This window comes from Poecilia latipinna, unplaced genomic scaffold, assembly GCF_001443285.1.
Source record: "Poecilia latipinna isolate Pla-1442-1.1 unplaced genomic scaffold, P_latipinna-1.0 Scaffold3556, whole genome shotgun sequence".
In the NCBI taxonomy this organism is placed as follows: domain Eukaryota; kingdom Metazoa; phylum Chordata; class Actinopteri; order Cyprinodontiformes; family Poeciliidae; genus Poecilia; species Poecilia latipinna.
Window position 1 is genome coordinate 16,084 of NW_015116172.1, and position 13,636 is coordinate 29,719.

At 36.9% G+C, this 13,636-nt stretch overlaps 1 protein-coding gene across 1 annotated transcript; it reads left to right on the plus strand.

The window, feature by feature from the left end:
• The first annotated feature begins 881 nt into the window (after nt 1-881).
• Nucleotides 882-8,188, plus strand: LOC106941222 (testis-expressed sequence 264 protein-like). Its single transcript, XM_015024164.1, has 2 exons — nt 882-1,423; nt 7,952-8,188. The coding sequence occupies exons 1-2, from the start codon at nt 1,172-1,174 to the stop codon at nt 8,186-8,188; spliced, it is 489 nt and encodes a 162-aa protein (XP_014879650.1). The 5' UTR covers nt 882-1,171.
• Nucleotides 8,189-13,636: the final 5,448 nt, after the last annotated feature.

Consider the following 13,636-nt stretch of genomic DNA (forward strand, 5'->3'; position numbering starts at 1 on the left):
CCACTGCGTGAAGACGTTTACCCACTGGGGACCTTGAATCAAATTAGGCTGTTAATGTCACCTGGAAGTTTGATTTGAGCTCTGAAATACCAAACTCATACACTAAAGTTTTTTCAACATGCCTAATTCAAAACGAATTAAAACACATTTTTTAAAAATGTAAAGAATATATAGTATAACAAAACCACAACAATACATACGTTACAAAACAAATGCAATATGTATTTATTTTTTTTCTCAAAGTAACAGCACCATTTGAACTAACCTTCAGAATTGTGACATACACCACATTCCCAGAGGTCCATTTGTCTATTTATTTCATATCCAACTTTTTCAGGTAAGAAACACCCAAAACATTTTTTCTAAATGACAAAAGAGCAATGCATATATAAATGCAATCAAATATCTTTGAATATATACGTTTTACCGGTAGCTGTCATATTTGATAATGAACTGTGGGTGCCTCGGGCACCTTCAATTTTCCAAGCTGAAAGTCCCATTTTGGGGAACATTGTTTTTCATTTTCCAACTTGAACCTTATAAAATCCAAGTACAAATTGGACACATTACAATCTACTTTTCGATATATCTCTTTTTCAGATGAATTAGCAGTAGATAAATCAGTGTCTGACGTTTATTATTAATATAAGAAAAATATTTGTGCAAGATATAGGTTTGTTCTCATAAGAAGGTCCCATAAAATTGAAAATGTCATATGTTATAATGACACATTATTTTACAATCAAATGTATAGGTAAAACAGCAGCATTTTATTTATTTTTTTTGCCGCAGTAAACGCAAACAGGAAGTTACCAAGAAGAAAAGAGTCCCTCTACCCTGCAAATTTGAGGAAAATGCTCACAATCTACCCAACAAACACTCCCCACACCCCCAGCAGCACCGACTGTTGTTTCCTTTTCAAGATTTGAAACTGTCACCTCCTTCACCCCTTGTAATCGGCATTAATGGTACTTTCCAGGAAGTCCTGTGCAATGTGTAATCCAGTGTTTTCTCGGGTCTTTGTGAACAAATATACGTTGTGTAAACGACGTATTTGTTTTTCGTAAAACGACCAAACACTTTGTGACACATGGCAGCTTCTTCACAGAAAACACAAACAGTTTAGAGTTCGGCAGCAGCTGAATAGCGGTACCTGCTCTTCGGAGTTATCATGCCAGACTGCTTCTGTCTGTGTGCGGTCCTACTGGGTCTCCTCATTTTAACATTAGCAGGTTGTATATTTTATTCAGGACTCTTAGCGGATATCACTGTGAAAACTTGCTGTCCTACCTTTAATAAGCTAACTTTCGCCTATAAATTCAAAGAAGGCGCATATAAAGACAGCGGGGAACTTTTAAAGGAGGCTCGCTGTATTGGACTTGGACTCCCATGTCTTGGAGTGTTTTATGAAGACCCTAAAAAGGTAAACATTATTTTTCCAAATTCTTTACAAAAATATGCTGAATAAATGCATAATATATATTTTTTATATAGATAATGTTGTGCAATGAAGTGTATGGGGAGGACATAAATTAGGACATAATTAGTTCACTACTTGGCCACTAGATGGCGATAATGCCATTCTTTACAAAAATAATCCCTCAACTAATTTAACGATTTAATTATTGATATTCTGTAGTTTCTTTACTATTTCTTCTCACGTTTGATATATGAACCGAAAAAATATATTTAAAAAATATATTTAAAAAAAACTTTTTTAAGACTTAATTAATTTTCATTCATAATTTACTTGCCAAAACTGGACATAAAGTTGTGGATTTAATGTAGAAATTGATAATGTGAAAATATTTCATATTTGAAATGGTGTATAGGTTTTAAGCGTGTAATGCTGTTGTTGAGGTTTTTATCAACAGGGAATCAGGTTAAGTAACTCATAGCTTATGGTTTATATGTGCATTTCTTAATTCATTTTGGATATCATTCTGAACATCACAGATAAAGCTTTATTATTGTCTATGATTATTTGTTTTTTTATATATTAATTTTTCTTTTGCAAAATTATCTGAGTAGAAAAACAAAAATGGAAAATGCTATAAGGCTGGAATTTTGTCTTTCTGTTTTATCATCACTGTACATATTGTTTGGCTGTAGTGTGTCTTGCATATTTCGCTGTCATAAAATGTTGCCTAAAATTTCATAATTAGAAAAGTACTTTTAAATCACGCTGTATTTCATTTGAAGAAAAGTTGCAGACTATTTTACTGGATGATTCTTTCAGCAGTAACAGCATGGAGTGAGTTGGGCACAAACAACAAAAAAAAAGGCTGATGTGAGATGCACGTGGTACATCTAAGTGGCATATATGCTACCACTGTTGTCTAATTTTGAGTTTATTTTTCAATGAGTAAGGCAACTTTTCAGGTTTGTTTTGCTGAAAATATACCCTTACAACAAGATGGCACACTAATCCTATTAACCCTGGGTTTTTGCAGCAACATTCTGACAGGTAATTTGGATATAGCATCATTATTTCTCTAAAGAAACTGAACTAGAGTCAAGCTTCAGGAAGCTTGTGTCAAAAATGGGACCTATTTTATAAAATTAACCAGCAGTTAAGAGGCCAAAGAATATTCCTAAATATTTTAATTCCAAGAAGATATGTCAAACTTTGAATACTTTTAACTTTTGTAAAATAAGATGCCTATTTTATTTATTTATTTATTTATTTATTTTAAATCCAAGTTAATTTTTCTTGGTTATGTTATAGCTAACAAATTGAGTTCATAATGTTAAAATAATCCAGTTGGATTTGACTTCGTGATGATCTCCTGCTTTACATGTTGCTCTTTATGTAAACTTATCTGTCACACTACAGACAGCTGTGGACACTCCTATTTGTTGCTTCCAAAAGACTGTAAGACTGCTAGAATGACTTGAATCCAATTGAAAATCATTGAAAGTCTTTGAAAATCATTGTCTATCAGAGAGCAAAGAAGCCCTTAAGACCTACTTGAACCAAAGACAGTTTGTGAGAAGGAATGACTCAAAATGATGCTTGAGTGATTTATGTGATTAGTTTTTCCATGAAGAAGACATTGACATCGCTGAAATTGTTATTCCCAGGAAATGTTTTTTCTACAAAGTATTTTAAAAATTTCAATAGATCTATTTAATGCCTATTGCTCTGTCATTGCACTTTACCACACATAATCTATGGGCTAAATTGTTTAAATTTCTTCCTATGTTTGGATCACTTGGGGGGTGTTACCAACATTGGAATAAGACTCATTCAGAAATAACCTTTCAAATTAACATCATTCACGTTGTAATGGTCAGACAGAAACATAATGAAACCCTGAAAATCATCAAGCCCGAGGCCTTTTATGGTTGAGGTTGAACTGTTCTGTTAAGAGTAAGGGGGGAAAAAAAAAAATTCACAGTGACATTAAAAAGTCATGAGTCAACTAGAACCTTGGTTATATTCACACGGCAAATTGTCAAATATGTGAAAAATTTTATTTTCATTGCCAACTGTTAGTGCACAATTGATGACACTGCCAAAACTTTCCATGGCAACCTGATGAAATGTAACCAGAGTTTAGAGATGAGCTCTTCCCAGCTCTGCTTCAAAACGCCTTTGTTATGCTCTTCCTCTTTTTCTTTTTTTTTCCCCTTTCCCCAAGCTTGCAATTAGAGCAGTGGGTCCTGTTTCCTCTGCACGGTCACAGCCAAGTCTTGATCTAAGTTGGAATAATTGTCATAATGATCTCGGCTCATTAACGTCTGAGCCTCGGGATGCCATTCAGTGGCCGCACTGCCAGCCCCGGAGAGAGTGCCCTCACACAGGAGCACTGGTATTTGGTGCCTAAACAGGCAGATGCTGTCCACTGATATTTTCTGCAGGAAGCTCTTGTAAAACATGTAGCTGGAAGAGGATACGCATGTGTGTCCTTCATGCACAGTTCTCTCACTTTTACCTCGTTTAATCACTTCCTCTGGAAAAACAAAATACCTCGATGTGAACTTGATTTGGTTCTAAGATGGTTGCCATGGATACAGGGCTTGAACAGCTCTGTTTTATTCCTTCAAACATCCAGCTTCACATTCTGGGCTCCACTCACTAAAGCTTCTCCAATCAGCCTCTTCACAGCTTCAAAGCCAGAACGGGTCTCTGGGATCGGTTGTGTACTTCAACTCTACCTTTAAGCCTCGAAGTTTGAATCCAGCTGTTAGAGGAAACAGTTTGCCCAAGAGTAGTCTAGGAACATTAAGCACACATATTATACACAATAGATGCTTTATTTCACTATGTGTACATCAATGAAGGAATCTTGTATTGGATTATTTTATTAAAGATGGTAGCTCTAAAGTATTTATGTTACAGTAACATATCCAGCGAAAGTATTCACACCCCGTAACTGATGCTATGAAGCCTACTGTGCTGTAAACAGTTATCCCCCTCTGCAAAGAGAGTAGTGCTAAGCCAAACAAGGTGGCTGTTAATATTAATTGAGTATTTGGAAGCGTGGCCGATATAGACTGAATGACTTTGTTCACTTCCTTTGCTGCCATTTCCAAACTACAGGCAGAAAATTTATGTCATTGTTCTCAACGCCTCCTGTATGCACAGTTGAAATTCAGCCGAACAATCAAGTTCAATGGGAGAAATCCCAGACGGAACACTGATGAGATGAGAATCAAGTGGAATTTCATAGGATGGCAGTAGCCAGGCTAGCATATTTTTAAAATTAAAGAAAAAAACAATTTTTTTTTCTTCTAATAAAAATCTCAAAGATCTATTGTGCACATGTATTCAACCCTTTTTACTCTCACGCAGCTAAATAAAACCCGCTGCACCCAATTCCTACAGTTAAATTTTTACTTAAACAATTAGTTTAAATCCTCTGCTATTTTTCCATCTACTTCACAGTTATGCACTATTTGTGTTGATATCACACATTGAACATGAATTACGATGTGATTTAAAAAAAAATCAACAAGATACATTTTAATGTTTAATGGTGGCCACATTGGTAAAAAAAAAAAAGATCAAAAAGTTTACAATTTTTAGAGACTAGAGTTTTAACCTTTTCCTTTTCTAATTTTCTGTAGCAACTAGCTGTGCTGCATCAGAGGACTGTTAGCTGTTCCCTTTCAGTGGTGCCCAAAGTCGGTCCTTGAGGGCCGGCATCCTGTAGACCAGGGGTGCCCAAGTCCAGTCCTCGAGAGCTACCATCCTGCAAGTTTTAGAAGTATCCTTACTCCAACAGACCGGGATCAGCTCTACAGAGGCCTGATAACGAGCCATTCATTTGATTCAGGTGTGTTGAAGCAGGGATGCATCTGACAGTTGCTGGATGGTAGCTCTCGAGGACTGGACTTGGGCACCCCTGCTGTAGACTATTTCTCTCCCTGGTTTAACGCTCCTGTATCCAATGATGGCTCATTAGAAGACCGAAGAAGAACTTTGTCATGCTGAGGAGGTTGTTACTACCAACAAGGAAGAGAACTAAAATGTGCAGGATGCCGGCCCTCGACGACCGACTTTGGGCACCCCTGCTTTAGATAGACAATAGCCTCACGTTTGAAATGTAAAAAGTGCCTTCATTGACAAATAATGCACTTTGTTCACTATCTTGAGGGTTAGTAAGTAGTGTAATTAGAGGCGATCATTTACACAGCTGTTAATCATCCCTCCATATTGAGACTACAAGAATGCAAGCTGTGTGAACTGCCATTACAGATGCACTGTCTATTAGCGTCATGATAACACCTCTTAGAACAGTAAAGTATTTATAAAGAAAGGTTTTGCATGTTATTTCTGGGCCATAGTTCTAATGAACAAAATTAGAAAAGGCTGCAAATAATAAAGGAAGGCGATATACAAAAGGGGATTTCTAAATGGTGCACTGCGTATAACACCATGAAGTTTTATTTATTCATGGAGGAATTTGTGACATCAGTGAGCACACATCAGAAAAAAAAATCTAACAATACCAGATGAAAGCAATGGCTAGATCATACTGGAATGCTTGCTATTCCTTTTCAGTGCTTAAAGCCAGCGTTTGTAGATTCTGGGAGATAGATTGAGTGAATAAGAAGAGATGACAAGTGGAAAAGCTGCAGATTGACAAATGCAGTTGCCCATCTTCAGGGACCAATGTTCATGTCACATCGTGATGAAAGCTGTGGGGATGGCAGCGAGACGAGGGGCTGCTCAGGAAATGCGTGTCAGTCTTTGGGGTGACTGATGAAATCTCTTCTATACTTATTTCAGGAAGTTATTTTAAAACATTTAAGAACTTAGCTCTACAGAATCTGAGCGCATAAGAAACGCTTTGTATGCTCGCAAAGAGACTTTAGGCAGTTTTTTTTTTCTGTTTCCTATTGCCTCAGCAATGACTGTTCTGCTTCTACGCAACTGAGACCAAAGACGACATGATTCCTAGGGTTACATTTTATCATTGTTCTTCATATACGAGCCATCAGTGGCTCGTATATGAAGAACGAGCCATTGAAGAAACCTCATAAGGCATCAAACTGGTGCCAAAATACGAGCAGCTCGAGGAGCAAAACAAAGACTGAACTGCTGTGAGTGTCAGCTGTACAGAGATTGTTTACTGCACTTGCTACCATTAGATGGGTTTTCCTCTTAAAGTTATTTCTTGGATAGTTTGGTTGGGCTGGAAAATGTGTAATAGGACCAAGCTAGATAATTCCACCACATTTATTAAATAATTTCCAGTTTTGCTTCTCTTCTTGCAGTTGAGGAAAATCTTGCTGGTCCCTGAAGTATTCATTTGGAGTGTTTCCCTTGTTCTTTTTTTTTATGCACGCCACTCTCTTTTAAAGTAGGAAAAGGAACAGGAACCTGCTTTTCTGCCAATTTCCTCTAATAGTGCTCAAATAAATAAAACTTCTACTACTTGGAAGTCTGGATGGTAGCTAAATATTTTTAATATTTTTTGTCTAATTTGTCTCAAACTCTTGCTTTTCCTAGAACCTTTCTTTAACATTGTTTGTACAGTTTTTGTCGATTAAATCAGATTCTTTGGAGATTTTGTTGACACTTATTGTTTCTATTGTATATCTGTTCGAATGATCAAGGATAGATTACGGTTGTTATTTTTCACCATAGTCATGTCAGGTGTCACATTGGATCTTTGCAGAAGTAGGTGGCAACTAGTATAAAAATGGAAAACGTGTGGGTAAAAAACTAAGTACACTTTATGATGAAACGGCTTGTAGGCTGATCTGTCCCAGCAATGACATGAAGAAGTTATTTTCCTTCATTGTGAATCTTTGGACCACTCTTTATTATGCTGTGTCGAGTGTGTGTGCTTTGCAGGCATTTATTCCTGCAAAGCTTTCTTCATGTCTTGCAGCAGAATTGAGTTGAAGTCTGGACTTTAAGTTTAACTCCTTTATTCTTTTCATTTTCAGTCATAATGTTGTTATTGGTTTAGATTTCAGTATCTTTTTCCCATGACATCCATATTTCAGCCAAGCTCAGATGGCCTTACATGTGATGTTTTTTAATACTGTTCAGAGGAGTTCATGGTCAGTTGAATGACTGCAAGACGGTTCAGTGGCTCCGAAACCCAAAACATCACTCCTCCACCACCTTGCTTGACTGTTTCTATGGAGTGTTTCTCTGACATGGCGTTTGCTTTTCCCCCAGCGTGAATTATGGTGGATTAAGTCAAATTTAACTTTACAAATCTAAGTTATGCTGCCATGTTTCTTTTATAGACAAAAGGTTTTCCATTTGCAACATTTCCAAACAAAGCATACCGGTTTGCTTCTGTTTTAATTCCACATTCATGAACGTGATGAAGATGTCAAAAAAAAAAAAAAAAAAATATTTTTAGCCCAAAAACAGACTGCAAAAATACTCCTCACCACACTCTTCTTTAAGGCTAGATTTGGCTTATTTTGGCCAATTTAGGCCATTTAACAGTGATATTATTTTTCATCTCTTTCTCCATAGATATCTGCTCCACTTTGCCGCTACGCGGTTGGCTGTATTCTGAGTGAGGGAGAAAACAAAGTTGATGAGGAACTTCTGAAGCAATGCAAGTCATCAGGGTTTAGTGTCTTCTCCTTCCCCCAAGTCACCCACGTGATTTCTACCTCATTCCGTCACACGGCGCTGTTTTCTACGTACTTCAGAGTGAGACGAGTCTACCCACAGCTGGAGCGCTACATCAAGGTACGCAGAGTTTAGACATCTACAATAATTTCCATCATTTTATGAGGGTTTGTATGAAAAGCAATGTTGTTCAAATAATAATAAAAAAAAACACGTTTAATTTTTCCAGAAATAAGATAAATAGTATTCTGAACATACATTTACATTTAAGAAATATGTTTTGATTAGAACTTGACATTTGTCTATTGTAAACTGACAAGAAAAATTAAATATAACTAAACATGAAAAATTTGAATCAGGTTTATTTGTAAGGTTAGTGAACAACGAAGGAATTTGACTTCCTTTTCACTTTGTTCTCATCCATCCGCCATTTTCTTTACACCCTTGTCCCTTAGTGGGGTCGGGAGGGTTGCTGGTGCCTATCTCCAGCTATTGTTCCGGGCGAGAAGTAGGGTACACCCTGGACAGGTCGCCAGGGCAACACAGAGACAAACTACCATGCATACACACACTCAATTTGGAGAGGTCAATTAACCTGACATGTTTTTGGACTGTGGGAGGAAACCGGAGTACCCGGAGAAAACCCACACATGCACAGGGAGAACATGCAAACGGGAATCGAACCCAGAACCTTCTTGCTGTAAGGCAACAGCTCTACCAATTGCGCCACTGTGCAGCCCACTAAATGTTAACAATTTAAAATCGTTTTACCTCATTCTGTCATGCAGTGCTTTTCTACGTACTTCAGAGAAAAAAAAAACTTTGTTTTTTCACAAAATTGTAAACTTTAACGGTACAAAAGAACAAGAAAGAAGTAATCTAAGTGGCTTGGTTTTGGTAAAAAATTAGCAGGAGCTTTTAAAAAGTACATTTTTCCAAGTATTTTCTTGTATCAGTTCTTAAAGGGTGGATTTTAAATGCCATAATATTTTCCTTTTGTAAATGCTAAAAAGGAAAAACTGCATGTTCTGTCTTCTTTGTGGTTATTTATAAAAGAAAAGGAACGATTTGCTAGAATGAATCACTGAAACCCTGAGCAATCCTTGCTTCTACCAATGCAAGCAAATAATCAATATTTAACCTCAGACCCCCTCATGCATGAGTAAGTCTTTCAAAGTTTTTTTTTTTTTTTTTTTCTGTTGAGAGTTTTGGCACATGAAAACTTTTCATTACTCATTCTTTTTTTGCAACATCCTGTGGAGGTTTGGAGGCTTGTGTTAGGAAGACATGTATAGCAGATAAAAAGACGGAGATGTGGTATGATCCTGAACAAATGAGGGAAAGGAGGAAAATCAACAGTAGAGGAATGCTTTATGAATGATGTGTCTAAGTGCTGCCAAAGGGATGGATGTTAAGAAAGTGAGTCACTGTGATGAGCAGAGGACTCGGTGAATATGGTGAAACAGGGAAGTGTGCTGTAACAGGTGGCGTCGCCGTAGGCAGTCTCAGTCGCTGTACGGCTGCTGAGGGGAGGGAAATGTTTGCGTGACCCGTTTGTGGCTGGTTCTGCCATCTGCTCGGAAGCTGTTTAGACCTGGCTTTTCTCCAGTGGCACTTAGCCTGCATGAAAGGTCAGCTTATAGCTAGCCCAATATAATCTGAAGCTCTATTACATTTCACTTTTTTTTCCCCCTTTAAGTATTTAAACACTCACTTATTTCACTGTTTTTACTTTATTTAAAGTTTTCTACTCTTGTTAAGAGAGTATAAAAAGATAGATTAAAATCAAAAGTAGGATCTGGTATGAAAAATTAAGCGACGTTGCCCAGCTCTAATATACGTATATATTATAATATTGTATAATATACTTAGCAGGGCTGCTGAGGTTGTGACGACGTCTGTCTGATATCCACCAAATGAGCACAAACTTTCAAAATTGTTGTTTTAAAACATTTTCAGTAGCTTTAAATTATTAAGAGATCATGCTCAGATGTCCATCTATGCTATCATTTTCCCACTTATTTCCTATTGCATAACAGTTTGGGCTCAAACATTGCTATCTAAATACTAGATATATTTCATCTCTGCATAAATCAGCTCTGAAAATTATGAATAAAAAGCCCATTTATTTGCCATCACTGTTGAAAAAGATCAATTTTGCTTAACATTGATAATTCCATGCACCTGTGTAAATACAAATTCTATAGAAATATAAATTCTCTCTCAAGCAAATCCTTTGCATCCTGTTTTGAAATCATATCAAACTGCACAATTTCCATCCAAATAAAATTGTATTTAATTTATTTTTTTCTTTCTCTTTCTAATGATGTGTCCTATTTGTTCTCAAAAATTGGATTTCACAAGCTGACGGCAGCCTTAACGATTTGCAACAGGAATTTTGCTTTACTCAGCTGTGATGCCGTTACCAACTTCCAAGGCAAATTGAACAGTGTTCGTTCAAACAAGCAACATTTCAGATGTCTTTTTGTTCTCTGTACTGATTGTAACCATTCCACAGAATATGATGCATCCTCTTAAGGATTTCTTTATTGGACACAGAAATTACACCGAACCTATTGGTTTGAAAAATCAACATTATATATTTTAGAAGTTTAATGGATCGCTTGTAAAGAATTTTTTTTTTTTTTTACGATATTTAAATTTTATCAGTTTTTGAAATGAATCCTTTAGATGACAAGATTTAAAAGAAATATTATAGCTATGGATTACTAAAAGAAACAGATTAATGAGGAAAGTTCTCTGTAGTTGTTTTTTTCTTTTTTCTTCTTTTTACTGTGAATAAATATTCTGTTGATGGCTCAACATATCCCAAATGAGGAGACCTTTTCAATAAGCTCATTAGCATTTAGCATGCCTAGCTTGTCATGGCGAAATGATTTCTGACTGTTGCATTGTGAATGGCTGCCCCGTGGCCAGGCCTGATATTTGCCTTGTCAGACCATCGATTGGCCCCGATGTTTTCTCTTCTGTGCCTTGGCTCTGTAGTCTTGGGTGAGACCACAGAAGCGTTGGCATCTTGAGATTTTAATTTTTAGCATCGTGGCCAGGCCTGCAGATGGAGATGGATGGTAAAGAGGGGGGATAATATTGCTGACATTCACAGAGCTCTAAAGTTTGTGAAAGGCAGATGATGGAACATTTGTTTGCTTGGGGCCACTCAAGTTTCTGGCCAGCACAGAGGTCCTGTGCTGAATGTAAAGCAAGGTTTTCTTTGCTCAGTGGAATTGTTTTTAGAAACTGGCCCCAATTAAACTCTGCATGAAGTCTTCTGTTGCCTAAGAGAGGAATTCAAGGGTTCGTCTTTGGACCCGCGATGCTTGCTGTCAGATTTCATCGTCCTGTTATTTAAATGCGTGACATGGATGCAGGTCCACAGGGTTTGTTAAACATGCCGACTTTTAGCTAACTGTGACGTCCATTCAGAAAGGTCAGAAAAGGTTGTTGAGTTTGCATACTTGAAAATGTCACGAAGGCAGCTTCCTGCTGGAAAATGCAGAAAGGTAGCTAAATTGTGTAGAACGGTTGCTTACTAGATGGGAAAGTTACACATTTACATGTTTGAGGTCTTGTTTAGAAAATGCTCTCTGTATTTAATATCATGAGTTTCACTCTGAACTCTTACACTGATAGAAAGCTGCTGATTTTCTATTTTCTTTTATCCTCCCATTTCTGCTGCTTTGCAGTACCGAACTAACTAAAATGTAGACAAGAGTTCTGAAAGTTCACCCTACATATCAGAAAATGTGAAATGAATTTGACCAATAACTATCAGGCTGTTTGAGAACTTTTATAGAACAATGAAGGTTTAATTCCCTGACAGTGAATTGATACTTAAATAGACAATCATGTCTGCAAAAATAAAACTATCCTGACACAGTAGAGCACTTTGATTTCCACACTCTTGATCTCAATATACATGCACTATTCACAGCTAAAGGACATAAAAGTCTAGGCATTTTAAAGGGTTGAACATGACAGAGCTTGATGTTCTGCAAAATCTTCTTAATTTCTTGACATTTAGACCTATGTAACATATTATTTTTAAAACACTCATAAAGCTGTCAAAATGAAAAACAGTCTTATAGTCTCTTACCTGTTTCTCCTTCTTTCTTGGTTTTAGCAGTTTGTTCAGCTCTTCCTATTCTTTATCAGTGCCCACAAACACACACACCACATATTTTGTTCTATAACAACCCAAAACTAAAATCTAATTGAAAACATTTGCACAGTTATTTTTCTCGAGAAAAAAAAGAGAGAAGAAAATCATTGTTTGATGCACTACCATAAATTTGGGTGTTTTAACCATCTTTCTATCCTCTTTCTCAGGCGGTCTTTATATTTATCCGACATCAATTTCTTCCTTGTTTCTCTTTCTCTCGTTCTCCCTTTTTGCAGCACAGTGTCTTTGGTTATTTTTACTTGGGTTTTTTGGACTGGCTGGAAATTGGAGTACTTGGAGAAAACCCGTTCAAGCACAGGGAGTACATACAAACTGAAAACAGAAAAGCGCTGCTCGGAATTTGAACCAGAGGCTTTTTTTTGTTATGAAGCAACTGTACAGATTAAGTAATAAAAATATAAGGAATAGTTTTTGCATATGTTTATACTCGTACTCAAGCTGAACTAAAAACTCTAAAAATAATTGCTTAACTAATGTTTGTAAAAATCTTTAACTGCCTCGTCAATTTAACGTATATGACGTTTAAGTGCTGGTGGTGAAACGGGAACATGAACTGGGGAGAACTACAAAACAGAGGCAGTACCCACAAAGACAACAATTTGACGCGATTTTGTTAAATCAGACTCCCTTCCTGTGTGTGGATTTATTTTTAACCAATTATCCACGTTAACTTCAATTCAATGGGCATCTTTTGATCAAGTGTGTTGCATCACGACCCTGCAAGCCAACTCTTCCCTCAGGAGCTACTGCAGAGTTTGCCTGTTAAATGTTCAAACATGACTTTCATCCAACAGCAGCTGGGAATCTACTGTTGATGTTAAATGTCACATCTACATATGATTGATCTGATTTAAACTTTATTTGCTGTTGCTCTGTCGCCATGAATTAAGATCAGGCAGCGGGGGTGTGAGTGCAGTTTTGGAGGGTTGGTTATTTTTAGATTTGTGACAAACAGTTTTGTGCCTGTGGCCGACCTATCAGTTTGTTAAGGAGCGGCAAATGGAGCAATACTAAAAGGACATATGCTGTTGGGTTTTGATGCTATGAGCCTGTAATTGTGCGTTGTAAAAAGTTTGACCTGCTTGGGATGTGGACGCTTGTACCACAGCAAACGACCGAAGCCATTTGTCAATAAACAATATGATCAAGCTGGACTAACCTAATAGAAATGAGAAAAACTGAGTATTTGGAGCTTACGGCATTGGGAAGAGGATGATATCACTATCTGTTTTTGAAAAAGAAGTAGGAATGCTCAATTAGATTAAAAAAAATGTTGAAATAAGATGATCATTGCTCCATTAAAAGTTTACCAGTTATTGGCAGGAATATGACTTCAATTCTGGCCATATAATAAAGTCTTTCTTATTCCCGTTGGGAGCAAA